The 16,825-nt window shown below is 34.0% G+C and overlaps 1 protein-coding gene across 1 annotated transcript in view; it reads left to right on the forward strand.

Moving 5' to 3' along the window:
- The window catches only part of LOC150101845 (3'-5' RNA helicase YTHDC2-like), a 503,757-nt gene that overhangs the window by 42,498 nt on the left and 444,434 nt on the right, over positions 1-16,825 (forward strand). Inside the window, exon 5 of the mRNA XM_090400932.1 lies at positions 5,702-5,898. Within this exon, the coding sequence (XP_090257058.1) occupies positions 5,702-5,898 (197 nt within the window). The remainder of the gene's footprint in view (positions 1-5,701; positions 5,899-16,825) is intronic.

Raw genomic sequence — 16,825 nt, forward strand, 5'->3', positions numbered from 1 at the left:
TAGAAGGAGAAAATGGCACATTGCAAAATGGAAATGGAATTTATACAGTTACTAAGCGCTAATTACCTGAAACAACACATGATCGAAGGGACCAGGGGTTTGAGAGTGTTGGATCTGGTAATAGCATCAGAAGATCTATCTATGACTACAGTAGCAACTCTACTTTTGGTTGCAGAAAGTGACCATTTTTTTCATAAGGTTAAGAAGGGTAACATGCAGTCTATTCTTGGGAGATTGCTCAGCATGTGGAAATTTCAGTCAAGAAAGGGTTTATGCAGAACTACAAAGCTGGCAATTATGACAAATTTAGGAGGCAACTTGGAACAGTGCCATGGCATAAAAAACTACATGGAATGAATATCATTATTGCATGGGAAGTGGTCAAGGATTGTTTGAGCAAGGCAGTATCAGAGTGCTTACTCAGGGTCAGGAGGTTAAACCAAGTAGGGATTAAGTGGATGACTAGCAATATAAAGCAGGAGCTGCAAAAAAAGAAAAGAAAAAAAAGAAAGAAAGAAAGCATTGTAGAAGGAATATAAATAACAAGGTGATCAGCATTCTCATGAGTAGTGTATGAAGCACAAGCAAGAAGGGTAACTAGTATGATAAGGAAGGCTTAATCAGATTTCTAGAGAAAATTAGCTAAGTAAATCCAAAAGAATGTAGCAAGTAAGAGAAAGAATGATTATGGAAAGATAACTTTACTCAGTACTGATGGTAGGAAAGTTACAGAAGTAAAAATAGTCAGAGCCGTATTCATGGGTCTGCAAACTGTGCGGTGGCACAGGGCCCCATACCACTGCACAGTTTTTATGTATTTTCTTGGTAAAATAAACACCGAATTTTTCATGAAAATGCATTAAAATTATTCTGATAATGGCGCATCATTCTTTTTTGGCACTGCACCGCATTACTGCTTGCCCAGTATCTCATGGCCAGAGCCAGACCAGTGGTCTGGCTCTATTGTTTGATGAAATAACATTAGGATAAACTGTAATTAGTATAGGGAATAAATTTTAAGATTGTAGCGCTAGAGCAGTAGTATTTGAAACTACTCTAAAATATATAACAATATCGTACACATAGTGTTAAACAGGGAAAAGTGATTTTAAAACAGGTGTTTTTAATAATTTTAAGGAGTTTTTGGATTTTAGTTTATGATTTTATGATCAAGTAAGTATATACACGTACTGTCACAGCAATTTTTTTATGTGACATTACTTGCAAAATCTTAAAAAATATATTTTGTAAACTGGTTTTAGATTATCCGACATCAGAATTTTTCTTCAATAGCAGTTTTCAATCTATATTAGATTTATTTATTTTCTAATATTATCTATTTTAGATATATTTTATTTATCAGGTAAGTAATTTTGTTTTATAACTTATTTTATAATTAAATCTATCATATTTAATTCTAGAGTATGACTAGTCATGAGAGAGATTCTTATGGAAGAAAATACCCAAGTGGGCATGAAAAACGAAAAAGAAAACAAGAAAAAGAAGCGGCTGAGGAACTTCAAAGAAATTCACTGTTTAAATTTATGAAGTTGAACTCATATTTGTTCAGATATATCAGTTGATAACAAGAGTTGTGAAATAACTATGAACAGTTCTTCAGCTTCAACATTAATTAATAATGGGAGTTCTGAAATACTCAAAGGAAGCAGAGAACATGACGTGTTTGGTCAAACAGTGAGTATTGTAGATTCTAAAACTGAGACACCAGAGGAAAGTGAACTATTTACTATTGATGATCCAGCAACATGGCCCAAAATTTTGAACAACGCAACACTAACGCAAATTGTACGTGGACAAAGTGGTCCACGGCCTTCCTCCAACTGAAACTGATTTTCCAAAAGATGACAACAAGAGGTGTTTTTCCACAGCTCACTATGTTAGGACAATTGAAATGGAGAGAAGCAAAACAGAAGATGGCTTGTATATTCAAACTCTTCCAACTCTATTTTTTGTTTTTGTTGCAAATTATTTTCTTCAGATGATAATTTTTTATCTAATAATGGCTTTTCTGACTGGCGACATGTAAGTAAGTGAAAGATTAAAGTCGCATGAACGAAATCCAGTGCACATGAAATGCATGTATTCATGGACACAAATGGAATGTAATTTAAAAAATCACAATACAATTGATCAGGCAAATCAAAATGTCATAAAATTTGAAACAGAACGGTTAAGAAATGTTTTAAGATGAATAGTAGCAGCAATTCTTTATTTATCCGAACATAATTTAGCTTTTAGAGGTAATTTTGATATTTTGTACACAGCCCATAATGGTAATTTTTTAGGAATCATAGAATTAATTGCAGAATTTGATCCACTTTTAAAATATCATTTAACACGATGTTCAGGAAAAAAAATTATAGATAAGAAACAAAATTCATATCTATCACCCAATATGCAAAATGAATTAATTGTTGATATGGGAACCAAAATTCAACAAAATATTGTAAATATGATACGACAGGCAAAGTACTATTCAATAATTCCTGATTGTACTGCTGATGGTAGTCATCAGGAGCAAATTTCATTAATTTTTAGATTTTTACATATATTTGAAGCAGATATTGAAATTCGTGAACACTTTTTGATATTTTTAATAACTATTGACACTACTGGTAAAGGTATATATGAAAATATAAAACACTTTTGAATAAATTAATTCTTAAATTGTCAGATTGTAGAGGGCAAGGGTATGATAACGATGTGAATATGAAAGGAGTATGATTCCGTGCTTACATTTTAAATTAAAATGAAAAAGGGTATGATAACGATGTGAATATGAAAGGAGTATGATTCCGTGCTTACATTTTAAATTAAAATGAAACGACATTTTATACTCCTTGTGCCTGTCATAATTTAAATTTGATTTTATTATTATTGCCCCAAGACCTGATGGAGTCAAAGACTCATATTTTAGGAGATGTTGCAAAATCATCAATTATAGCAATACATTTTTGTAATGTTATACAAAAAACATATACATTATTTGCTGCCTCAACTTCATGTTGGGACATATTAAAGAAATTTGTTAAACAATTAACTCCCAAACCGTTATGTGATACAAGATGGGAATGTAGAATAGAATCAGTTAGAGCTGTACGTTTTCAAATTCCAGAATTTTTAAATGCACTAAAAGAATTATCTAAAACTGCATCAGGTAATAATATCAAAGTAGAAGTGGTTTCAATATATGAACAAATAGATTCATTTGGGTTTATACTAAAGTTAATTTAGTCAAAAGTTAATTTAGTAAGTAAAGTATTACAAAATGCAAAAATTCCCATAGACGTAGCAACTAAGTTAGTGGAGTACTTTGAAGAGCAGAGAATATCAGGATTTGATACCTGTTTTGAGATTGCTAAAGAGCTGTCAAATCTATTAGGAATAGAAATTAAATTTAAAGAAAGTCGAGTACGTCGAAGAAAAGTATTTTTTGATTATGAAACGCCTGATGAATCACACATAGATGATAAGAAAGATAATTTTAGGATAAATTTCTTTTTTGTAATTTTAGATACTGCTCTACAATCGGTCAAAAAAAAGATTTGAATTGTATGAAATTCATGAAAAATCATTTGGATTTCTTTATGATATGAAATTAATAAGAAAAATGACAGAAAATGAATTAAAATTTTGTTGCAAACAGCTGTATCAAAAATTAAATACAGATATTGATGAATCTGAATTTTACAATGAATTAATTATTTTTAGAAATATTGTTCCAGAAGATGCACCAATTAATATTTTAAAATTCATAAGTGCAAATAATTTGTCAGATATTCATCCAAATATTACTACGACATTTAAAATATTATTGACCAGTCCAGTTACGGTTGCATCAACAAAAAGGTCATTTTCCAAATTAAAATTAATAAAAACCTATTTGCTATCTTCTCTGTCTCAAGAACATTTCGTCCCTGGCAATAATATCTATAGAGCATGAAATTGCAAAAACATTGAATTTTGATAGTGTTATAAATGATTTTATTGATAAGTGCATTAGATTAAATAAAATATAATATATTAAGATTTCGTTTAAATCTTATAAGTTGTTATACATATATTTCATTCTTTATAGTAAAAATGGATATTTTTTTTATATTTTTATATTATTATTTATATTATTAAATAAATCATTGTTCTGGCATATTTATATGATAATGTGCACTTAATAATAAAATAATATATCATGTACATACAAACACATTTATTTTTTAACTAATTTTTTTCCTTTACTTAAATTGATGCTAAAGAGCATACTTGTTTATTTATGTGCATAAATATTTTTCATATTTGATTTAATTAATTAACAAGATATTCTTCCATTTAAAATTTCCATAAATGTTACTAACTTTCAGAGACCCTGCTTTTCCATTTCGCACAGGGCCCCACAAAATGTAGAAATGGCCCTGAAAATAGTTCAGTTACTAAGTGATCACTTTGTAATGTTATATCATCCATTTAGTGAATTGGCAGTTACTGAGGCAATAAAGACTGATGTGAGCATTGAGATAAATGAACTGGAGGTATTCAGTATATTAAAAAATATCAGTACGAATACTGCAGCAAAAGGCTACTGGAACAAATTTGAACTTGACATCAGCAGAGCCGAAGATTGGCACAGTCAACATAAGACGCATCAGTAGAAATGAATGGAACTAGCAGAAGAATTTGATAAGTACCAGATCAATCAACATAATAGATGTTATAAAAACAAAGAAGATAAAAACAAGTGAGATCTTTGTAAGCATCAAATACAAGATGCTAACTTGATCAAAGGCTAGAGACCATAGATAATGAGAGTTCTGAGAAAGATTAGACTAGGAGTGAAGAGATAGTATCAATGGCAGTATCATATCAAAATTGAGGATATTAGGGAAGAACATAACACTGTGTTAGCATTCAGGAATGTGTTAACAGAGCTTATCTCAGGTGGTATGGTCACTTAAACAGAATTGTTTAAGTGACCATAGCAAAACAATTGGCAGATCTGGAGGAAGACCAAGATCTAGTTAGATTGATACAGTAAAAACTGCCTTAGAAGACAGAAATATAAGATCTCATAATATTGGAGTCTTGACAGTTAACAGATTAATTTGGAAGAAAATTGTCAATAGAAAGTTAGTAATGATGTTACTTTTTTCACATCGTACCATCATAATATCCCATACACCCCCTGAGGGTACATGTCAGGAATTTGATGATGATGTGTGTGTGTGACTTTTTTTCAAGAGTGCAGTTTGCCCTAGAAGCATGATGCAAGTCTTCGATTGTGCATTAAAATACATGCATTTAAAGAAATTTTGTAAGTTTCATACCATTTGGTATTGTACAAGTCTTTAAATGGTTTCAGATTGTGGTGAAAATCTGAGATAAGTCAATGAAATTCTATGAAGTTAAATCATGAGTTACTGTTTGGATTAATTTTCTTCACTGCACTAACAGGACAGTTGTTCTCAGATTCTAGTAATGATGTCCTCTGTTTTATTTTCCGCTTATTAGTTATTTTTATTGCGCTATACTAATAATGTTATGATGGCTATTTAATACTTCATTTTTATATAAATTCTATGATATTGCTAATGGAGTTGTTAAGTAATAATGATAATAATTTTAAACTGGTTGCTTAAAATATTACACTTTAAATCATCCTTTATTGAATATTGAAGTTTTGTTTCAGCACGTGATGTAAACCGCACAACAGGAAGACTCAATAATGGCATCCCACAAGTGCCACCACGTCGTGGAGAATCTGATTTATCTATTTTTAGACAGAGTTTGCCAATATGGAATATGAAGGATGATATAATTCATGCTATTTTCAGGCATCAAGTAGTTTTAATATCAGGAGATACAGGTTGTGGTAAAACAACACAGGTAATCTACCTTTATGATGTTTATTTTTCATTTTATGGCTGACGTAATTGAAAAAATATATAGATTCTTTACATTTCTATAATTCAGCTTTGAAATAATGCTGGATTTAACATCCACTTTGCTTATGTAATTTTGCATCACCGAACTGAAGCCCTTTGACTTTTTATTTTAGTACTTTTATGCACCACCCGAGAGTTCACTTACAGAAAATACATTTCTCTGACATTTCCTTAGTAGGTTTCTACCTGGTCTCTGAAGAGAACCAACCAGTTCGAAACAGCTGTCAGACCAGTGAAACCTTATCATAATGGACTAATAAAAGGTGAATATATAGACACTTGGGCAGCGCCTATGTCTTTTAAGTAGTCCACACTAAGGCATCTTGGGAATGCCAAGGAATGTATTCCCACAAGCTCTCTGGTCAGCTTACGAAACTTTCATAATTTCTACATTCAGCATTTTGAATTAATGGTAGATCTAATATACACTTTGCTTATATAATTTTGCATCACCAAACTGAAGCCTTTTGACTCTTTATTTTAGTAATATAGATGCTTATTATTTCTATTATTACATTGGTATCTTCATGGAACCTGAAGAATCATCTAAGGAGGTTCACCCTCACTGTTATTTACCATTGTCTATCATACCTTTCTCTTAAATTAATTCACTACTTCAGGTAATTCATGCTACTCATTCAGCACTCTCCAAGCAAAAAATTTAATCCTGACATCCTTGTTAACCACCCTTTTGTGAACTTTCAGTGTGGTCCCTCAGAAAAATATCTTCTGCATCTACCCTGTGAATTACCTCTTTAGTAACATGTTTCTATCATATCCTCTTTTTACTGCCTTTCAAAGAAATTTTGTAACCTACAGACCTTCAGTCTACCTCCTTTAAGGAGCACCCCAAACTTACCATTCAGCTTTTCTGGATTCTCTTTACCACTTCTTGATTCCCATGAAACTTAGTTGAACATATCTGTGCTTAGTAGTCCGTGTGTGGGTGTATCAGTGCCTTTTAGTCTTTTCATCTCAAAGTGCATGACCTAACACTTTTTTACATTGAACTGGCAACTATTACCTTTTTGTTCAATTGCTAGTTTAATGGGTGACCACAAAGTCTTGTTACCTGATGAGAATTGGTTGGTTTTCTAATTCCTTGTGGAAATGAGGGTTTCCCAATTTTAAATATTTTTATTTTTTTTTTAAATTTAATATTTGTTTTCTTTCATATTCTCATTTTTAACAATGACTAATCAGAGTAATTGCAACATTGAAGAATGTGTTCTTATCAGTTGTTGGGTGCACAACAGGGGAAAAACTGTGGGAGAAAATACAATGCAAGAGCTGCAAACTGATTTGTTTGCAGCCCTTGATTTGAAAGCAGTGATTTCAGTTTGATTCTTCAGCATTCATCAAAGTTATCCTGTCATAATCATTTTTCCTTTTACTCACTATCAACCAAAGAACTCTGGGATTTCCTTAGGTTTGTTCATTTAATTTTCTCTTGTAATCTTTGTCTTCCTTACCATATTGATTCCTTTCTTACGTATGCTATAATTATACAGGGCAGTGCAAAAGTAGCGAAGGGGTTGAAAAAAATCATAACTTTTTGAAATTCAATGTTGTTCTAATTTTTCTTTTCAGAGCTTGTGAAGTACATCTGGGAGATTCAGTATGATCTTCATAGAGCTTTATTTTGAACATCATCGTTCAATAATCCAGACCCACGCTGTCATTTTATTGCCTGAAACATCCTCTGAATCAATGATCCAACGCTTGGTGGGATGTTTTCGGCAGCAAGGTGCAGTGTGAGATCTGCTAAGATCTGGAAGATCACATTCTGCCCAAAGTGACGTGAATATTGAGCGCGTTCAGGAGAGTATTGAGAACCCCAGAACATCAACCCAAAGGTATGCTGCTGAGCTGGGAATACCTTGGAGGTCATTGCAAAGAATCTTAAGAAAAGATTTACACATGTTTCCATACAAGATGCAATTACTGCAAGATCTGAACTCAAGTGATAACCAACAATGTCTGATGTACACTGTTCGCTTACAAGAATTGGTTCGAGAACAAAATGACTTTATGGATCATCTGATAATGAGCGATGAAGCTCATTTTAACTTGAATGGTTTTATAAACAGACAGAACTGCAGAATATGGGGTACCAAGAATCCAAGGGTCATCCACCAACAAGAATTACACCCACTTAAGTGTACAGTATGGTGTGCAGTTGTATCATTATCTGCTATTGGACCATTTTTCTTTGAAGAGAACAATGGCAATGTCATAACTGTAACCATTCATATTTGTAAATTTAGGGACACAAAAACACACGTGTTGAACAGATTATTTTATTAATTACTAATAAAATAAAACTTGATATTTCGACCCATATATCAAGGTCATCATTGGAAGAATACAAATGTATAAGGAACCAAGCTACATGTAATATATATATATATATTACATGTAGCTTGGTAATATATATATATAAATATATAACTCCAGATAATATATATATATATATATATATATATATATATATATATTATCTGGAAATTTGAAGTAACCGGACCTGATGCAATGTGTAAGCAAGGCTAACATTTTTTTGGATAACTTGTCCTTGAGTAATGTTAGGACTTCATCTGTTGGGACATTAGTGAACAAAGAAGTTATGTCCAAGCTAGCCATGATGTCATTTTCATCAACTGTAATATCCTTGATGTATGTAACAAATTCTGTAGTGTTCTTGATAAAGGATGGTGACTTCCCTGAAAAACTTTTGAGGTATTTGGCAAGATATTTTGAAAGTTTGTATGTAGGAGAATCGATACCTTCTACAATTGGGCGTAATGGGGTGTTCTCTTTATGGATTTTAGGAACACCATATATGCGAGGAATTAATGGATGGAGAGAGCGTAGAGATAAACGAACGTTTCGAGATAATTCAGTTGTTGTTTTTAATAAGTTGTTTGTACGATTTTGAAGTTCACGAGTTGGATCTCTCTCAAGTATTGAGTAGGTATCATTATGTAGTAATTCAATCATTTTATTCTGGTAATCTTCAGCGTTCAGGATGACTGTTGCATTTCCTTTATCCGCAGGGAGGATGATTATTTTATAATTAGGTAGAAGAGAATCTATCATAAAGCTAAATTAGACCTACTGTCTTTCAGACGGTAGGTCTAATTTAGCTTTATGATAGATTCTCTTCGCACGTTCAGTTGTTATGTTTTCTTTAAAGCATATAAATTTAGGAAAGACAGCATGGAATTAGTAGTGTGTTTATATTAAAACCTTTTTACTTAAATCTCGGTTCTAGTCATTTAATTCTTCATAAAACTATATATGTTAACCGAGCCAATGATCATTCTGTCATCTATAACCTTCATGACGAGGCTTCTATTATCAATAATAAAAGAAACTTCAACAAGACACTAAAGAGGATCGGACTAAACATCAACAGGTTGGTCTTCTTAAAACGTTGCAAATTCCATGCTGTCTTTCCTAAATTTATATGCTTTAAAGAAAACATAACAACTGAACGTGCGAAGAGAATCTATCATAAAGCTAAATTAGACCTACTGTCTGAAAGAATATCGGATACTAAACGCACTCTCACTTTTCTTTTCAATAAAAAAAGAACCATAGCTGAAAAACTGGAAGAACCTCTAGATAATGAAAGTTGGTATACCTTTAATACATACTGTGAATCTCAAGCAGCCAGAATACAATATGATAACAAAGTAAATCTTATAAGTAAATTTGAAACATTAAAGAGATTACAAAATAAGAGGAACTCAAAACCACACATCAATATTGACAAAATCGTTATCAACAAATCCTCCTATATACTTTCAGATGTAGAACAAAGCATCCTTAGTAAAGGTCTAAACTTTATTCCTTCCCCAAAATTAATACCAAAGGAGACACTACTTACAAAAATAGAAAAAGCTGCTTCTTTTCTCCCTCCACAAGATGCAAACCTTCTACATATTGAATCAATCTTTATTATCAATAACGCAAAACCACCTGCAGACAACATTACTTCAACTGAATGCAAAGCTATTAAAAGTTTAAAAAACAACAGAGATATAATCATCCTCCCTGCGGATAAAGGAAATGCAACAGTCATCCTGAACGCTGAAGATTACCAGAATAAAATGATTGAATTACTACATAATGATACCTACTCAATACTTGAGAGAGATCCAACTCGTGAACTTCAAAATCGTACAAACAACTTATTAAAAACAACAACTAAATTATCCCGAAACGTTCATTTATCTCTACGCTCTCTCCATCCATTAATTCCTCGCATATATGGTGATCCTAAAATCCTAAAGAGAACACCCCATTACGCCCAATTGTAGAAGGTATCGATTCTCCTACATACAAACTTTCAAAATATCTTGCCAAATACCTCAAAAGTTTTTCAGGGAAGTCACCATCCTTTATCAAGAACACTACAGAATTTGTTACATACATCAAGGATATTACAGTTGATGAAAATGACATCATGGCTAGCTTGAACATAACTTCTTTGTTCACTAATATCCCTACAGATGAAGTCCTAACATTACTCAAGGACAAGTTATCCAAAAAAATGTTAGCCTTGCTTACACACATTGCATCAGGTCCGGTTACTTCAAATTTCAAGATAATATATACAAACAAAATCATGGACTGGCTATGGGTAATCCTTTATCCCCTGTACTCGCAAATATATATATATATATATATATATATATATATATATAAATAAATAAATAAATACAACTTCAATAAACTGCTAAAGTCCTCATGTATTAATATTCTTCTGGATAGTTCTGATTGTTATAAAATGATTTCTTTCAGTTGCTGTTGAATGTTACATACACTTCACCAGGTTGTCTTCTTGTAATGGGATTTTTCTAAGGCTAGTTTAGGTTGTTATACAGGTTGTAGATGGGTCCTCCACATTCTTGAAATGGTTAGGCTATCATTTTTGTTGAGATTTGGGTTGTGTTTGAGCATTTCACATGACTCTTTTAAATTTTCTCTCAAACCAGGTTTTGGTGTGGTGTAGGGACTTGGTATTTTTCCAGTCAATTCTGTGGTATGTTTGGAGTGTGTGGTTAGAAAGGCCGGTTTTACAAAAATGGAGGTATTTAATGTGTCGTTTGTGTTCATCTTGTCTGATTGTGATAGTTCGCCCTGTTTCCTCTATGTATGGTATGTTACATGTACATTGTATTTTGTATACCCCTGGGTGTGCTAGGTGTGGTAGAGGATCTTTAGAAGAACTGAGTAGGTGTCTTAACTTATTTGGGGATTTAAAGGTGGTTTTAATGTTGCATTTGCAAAGTGTTCTATCTATTTTTTCAGAAATGCCTCTAACATAAGGAATGGCAATAGCATTCTTGAAATCTTTTTTGTTCTTACTGGTATCTTTATGGAGGATCTTGTGAATAGTTTTTTTACTGTATCCATTTTTGATAAATGTTTGGTTGATGATCTTGTATGCCTGGTTTTGAGCCAGCTCATTAGAACAAATAGTTAGGGCTCTGTGTTTAAGGGTGCTTATGACACCTAGTTTTTGGGTGGTGGTAAGAATTTTTGTGTATGTATTGGCCTGTGTGTATAGGTTTGCGGTAAACTGAGAAGGAGAGACAGCCAGAAGGAAGATGTGTGATAAGTGTGTCTAGGAAAGGAAGAGAGTTGTTTTTTTTTCCATTTCAATGGTGAATTGGATACGTTTGTGTTGTTTGTTTAGGTGGCTAAGGAATGTATTTATAGCTTCACAGCTGTGGGGCCAAATGGCAAAAATATTGTCGACGTATCTGTGCCATGCTGTCCCTAGAGCCTGTTGCTCAAAGTCTTCCATATAAAAGTTAGCTATTGGGGGAGAAAGTGGTGAGCCCATGGCTGTACCTTCTTTTTGAAGGTAAAAATTGTTTTGCCACACAAAATATCCAGAGCAGAGTACATGGGCAAAGAGGGCCATGATGTCATGTGGAAATATGTTCTGTAGGAGCAAGATTGTGTTATTGATCAAGACATTGGTGAAAAGGGAAGTTATGTCAAAGCTGACTAATAAATCTTGGTCGTTGAGTGCAATGTTTTTAATTTTATTAATGAATGTTGTGTATTTTTTATGTAGGAAGGGGACTGACCTACCAATTCCTTGAGTGTGGCAGCTAATTTTTTGGCTAAGTGATAATTTGGGCTGTCAATTCCTTCAACAATCGGACGAAGTGGTGTGCCTGGTTTGTGTATTTTTGGCAGGCCATAAATTCTGGGCACACAGGCATACTAAGGTAATTAATTTTTTTGTTGTTTCTTCGGGCCATGTGACAGATTTGATTAATTCGTTTCTTTTCTTTTTGTTACGCTTTGTGGGGTTGTAGTTTACCATTTGGTAGGTGTTGTGGTCCGATATTAAATGGTTCATTTTTTCAATGTATGTTGTACGGTCTAAAAGGACAGTGTCATTGCCTTTATCTGCTTTCGTGATTATAAGTCTTGGTTATTTTTTAAGGATTTAAGGGCTAGATTTTCGGTTTTGTTTAAGTTGGTGCTTAGTTTTTTGTTTGAATTTAGTATACACGATGTTTTCATTCGTATTTTATCAGCTAGAATGTTGGGGGAGGGATCTTAAACCTCTCTCAATATGATACATGATATCAAGTTTGTTTACTGACCTCGGAGCAATGCCGTAGTTCAAACCTTTCTTTAGCAGTGAGAGTTCACCTTGAGTGAGATTGTGGTTTGATTGGTTGATAACTAAGCAGTGATCCGATGGTGGTTGGTTGCTCCTAACTTTGTTTGTGGGCGATTGGCTGCTCCTTATGATGTCGATTTGTGATTGGCTGTTCCTTTCATAATGGCGTCTTGATGGTCTTGTGCTTTTCTGTTGTTGTAGGGCTTGAAATTTCATTACTAATTTTTCTTTGTTTTTCAGTAATGATTGCTTGGCCGAGTAGAGAGTGATCCTGTCTAGAATCTCCCAAATTTCTGGAATAACGTAGTCGGATAACTCAAATTTCAGTTGTAGAACTTTGGCTTGGGTGGATGCTAGAATTTTACATGCCTCGTGGATTTGTTCTCGTAACAAGGCTTTTCCAACCGGGCATAAATACGGAGCACTTTGGCCGATTTAAACTTTTTCTTTAGTTTAATGCAGTTGGGTATTACATTGCTGTCTCTACATCATTGCACTGCTTGTATGTGCAGCCTCTGCAAGGAAACATGTGTCTTTAGCTTACCATAGAGCTAAAGACTATGTCACATGGAGATGTTACCCACGCACTGCTTGTGGGTAACATCTCCATGTGACCCACAAGCTGCATCTACATGCAGCCTCTACGGTAAGCTAAAGATATGTGTTTCCTTGTTAACGAATCGACTAGCCTTTTTGAAACAACGTAGAGACAGCAACGTAATATCCAACTGCATTAAACTAAAGAAGAAGTTTAAATCGGCCAAAGCGCTCCGTATTTATGCCCGGTTGGAAAAAGCCTTGTTACAAGAACAAATCCATGAGGCACTTAAAAATCTAGCATCCACCCAAGCCAAAGTTCTACAACTTAAATTTCAGTTATCCGACTATGTTATTCCAGAAATTTGGGAGATTCTAGACAGGATCACTGTCTACTCGGCCAAGCAATCATTACTGAAAAACAAAGAAAAATTAGTAATGAAATTTCAAGCCCTACAACAACAGAAAAGCACAAGACCATCAAGACGCCATTATGAAAGGAACAGCCAATCACAAACCGACATCATAAGGAGCAGCCAATCGCCCACAAACAAAGTTAGGAGCAACCAACCACCATCGGATCACTGCTTGGTTATCAAACAATCAAACCACAATCTCACTCAAGGTGAACTCTCACTACTAAAGAAAGGTTTGAACTATGCCATTACTCCGAGGTCAGTAAACAAACTTGATATCGTGTATCATATTGAGAGAGGTTTAAGATCCCTCCCCAACATTCTGGCTGATAAAATACGAATGGAAACATCGTGTATACTAAATTCAAACCAAAAACTAAGTACCAACTTAAACAAAACCAAAAATCTAGCCCTTAAATCCTTAAAAAATAACCAAGACTTATAATCACGAAAGCAGATAAAGGCAATGCCACTGTCCTTTTAGACCGTACAACATACATTGAAAAAATGAACCATTTAATATCGGACCACAACACCTACCAAATGGTAAACTACAACCCCACAAAACGTAACAAAAAGAAAACAACTGAATTAATGAAATCTGTCCACACATGGCCCGAAGAAACAACAAAAAAATTAATACCTCAGTATGCCCGTGCGCCCAGAATTTATGGCCTGCCAAAAATACACAAACCAGGCATACCACTTCGTCCAATTGTTGAAGGAATTGACAACCCAAATTATCACTTAGCCAAAAAATTAGCTGCCACACTCAAGGAATTGATAGGTCAATCCCCTTCCTACATAAAAAATACACAACATTTCATTAATAAAATTAAAAACATTGCACTCAACGACCAAGATTTATTAGTCAGCTTTGACATAACTTCCCTTTTCACCAATGTCCCGATCAATGACACGATCTTGCTCCTACAGAACATATTTCCACATGACATCATGGCCCTCTTTGTCCACATACTCCGCTCCGGATATTTCGTGTGGCAAAACAATTTTTACCTTCAAAAAGAAGGTACAGCCATGGGCTCACCACTTTCTCCCCCAATAGCTAACTTTTATATGGAAGACTTTGCGCAACGTGCTCTAGAGACAGCATGTCTAAAGCCCAAAATTTGGCTCAGATACGTCGACGATATTTTCGCCATTTGGCCCCATGGCCACGAAGCTCTAAATACATTCCTTAGCCACCTAAACAAACAACACAAACGTATCCAATTCACCATTGAAATGGAAAAAAACAACTCTCTTCCTTTCCTAGACACACTTGTCACACATCTTCCCTCTGGCTGTCTCTCCTTCTCATTTTACTGCAAACCTACACACACAGGCCAATACATTTACAAAAATTCTTACCACCACCCAACGCAAAAACTAGTTGTCATAAGCACCCTTAAACACAGAGCCCCAACTATTTGTTCTAATGAACAGGCTCTAAACCAGGAATACAAGATCATCAACCAAACATTTATCAAAAATGGATACAGTAAAAAAACTATTCACAAGATCCTCCATAAAGATACCAGTAAGAACAAAAAAGATTTCAAGAATGCTATTGCCATTCCTTATGTTAGAGGCATTTCTGAAAAAATAGATAGAACACTTCGCAAATACAACATTAAAACCACCTTTAATTCCTCAAATAAGTTAAGACACCTACTCAGTTCTTCTAAAGATCCTCTACCACACCTGGCACACCCAGGGGTATACAAAATACAATGCACATGTAACATACCATACATAGAGGAAACAGGGCGAACTATCGCAATCAGACAAGATGAACACAAACGACACATTAAATACCTCCATTTTTGTAAAATCGGCCTTTCTGACCACGCACTCCAAACATACCATAGAATTGACTGGAAAAATACCAAGTCCCTACACTGCACCAAAACCTGGTTTGAGAGAAAATTTAAAGAGTCATGTGAAATGCTCAAACACAACCCAAATCTCAACAAAAATGATGTCCTAACCATTTCAAGAATGTGGAGGACCCATCTACAACCTGTATAACAACCTAAACTAGCCTTAGAAAAATCCCATTACAAGAAGACAACCTGGTGAAGTGTTTGTAACATTCAACAGCAACTGAAAGAAATCATTTTATAACAATCAGAACTATCCAGAAGAATATTAATACATGAGGACTTTAGCAGTTTATTGTAGTTGTATTTATTTATATATATATATATATATATATATGTATTTATTTATTTTAAATTTATTTTATTTTATTTTATTTATTTATTTATTCTTTTTATCACTAGAGGTCAGGCTAGGAAAAAGGATTTATTGACTATGTAGATTTAGTTTACCGGTATACAGGGCATGAGCATGTAGCTTGGTTCCTTATACATTTGTATTCTTCCAATGATGACCTCGATATAGCGGTCGAAACATTAAGTTTTATTTTATTAGTAATTAATAAAATAGTCTGTTCAACACTTGTGTTTTTGTGTCCCTAAATTTACAAATATGAGTGCTGATCACCATGTAACCTTAAAAGAAATAATAACTGTAACCAGTGAGCAATATCGCGATATGACCAAAAATTTTTTAATACCAGCTCTTGCTGATTCTCCAGAGATGTGGTTCCAACAGGATGGGGGTCTTAAGGGAGATTTTTGGCAAATGTCTAATTTCAAGAAATTCAGCATTCAATTGGCCTGCTGGATTGCCAGATTTAACGGCCCCTGACTTTTAGCTTTGGGGACATCTTAAGGAGAGGGTGTATGTGAATAAACCCAGAACCATAGAGCAGTTCAAGGAGAACATTCAAGCCAAAATACAGGAATTAACACCCAATACTCTGACATGCATAATGGAAAATGTTCTCGAAAGAGCTCAATTTTGTGAAGCTGAAAATGGCAGTCACTTACAGCTAGGTAGTCTTCCATACCTAGCTCATAAAATTTTCCATGGATTATATGTTACTGTTTTGGAGAGAAATAAATCGAAAACTTGCAATTTAGAAAGTTATTATTATTGTAAACCCCTTTACTAATTTTGCGCCACCCTGTACTATCCACAAGATTGCTGATCACATTTCTCTGGATAATTTCCTCCACAGGATTTTTCCTTTTTTGAAGATCCTGCTTATTTACGCTACTCATTCATTTAATTCTTACTTCATTGCTGGATATACAGTTCTATGTTGCTTCTCTCAGACAGACTTAAACTATTTCCCATGTACTACTAACATCCTTCTGTTGACTTTCTTATACCTTGCTGTTGTTCCAAGCTAC

This window comes from Typopeltis vanoorti, chromosome 11 (assembly GCF_054136105.1).
Source record: "Typopeltis vanoorti isolate ZY-2024b chromosome 11, IOZ_Tvanoo_1.0, whole genome shotgun sequence".
Taxonomy (NCBI): domain Eukaryota; kingdom Metazoa; phylum Arthropoda; class Arachnida; order Uropygi; family Thelyphonidae; genus Typopeltis; species Typopeltis vanoorti.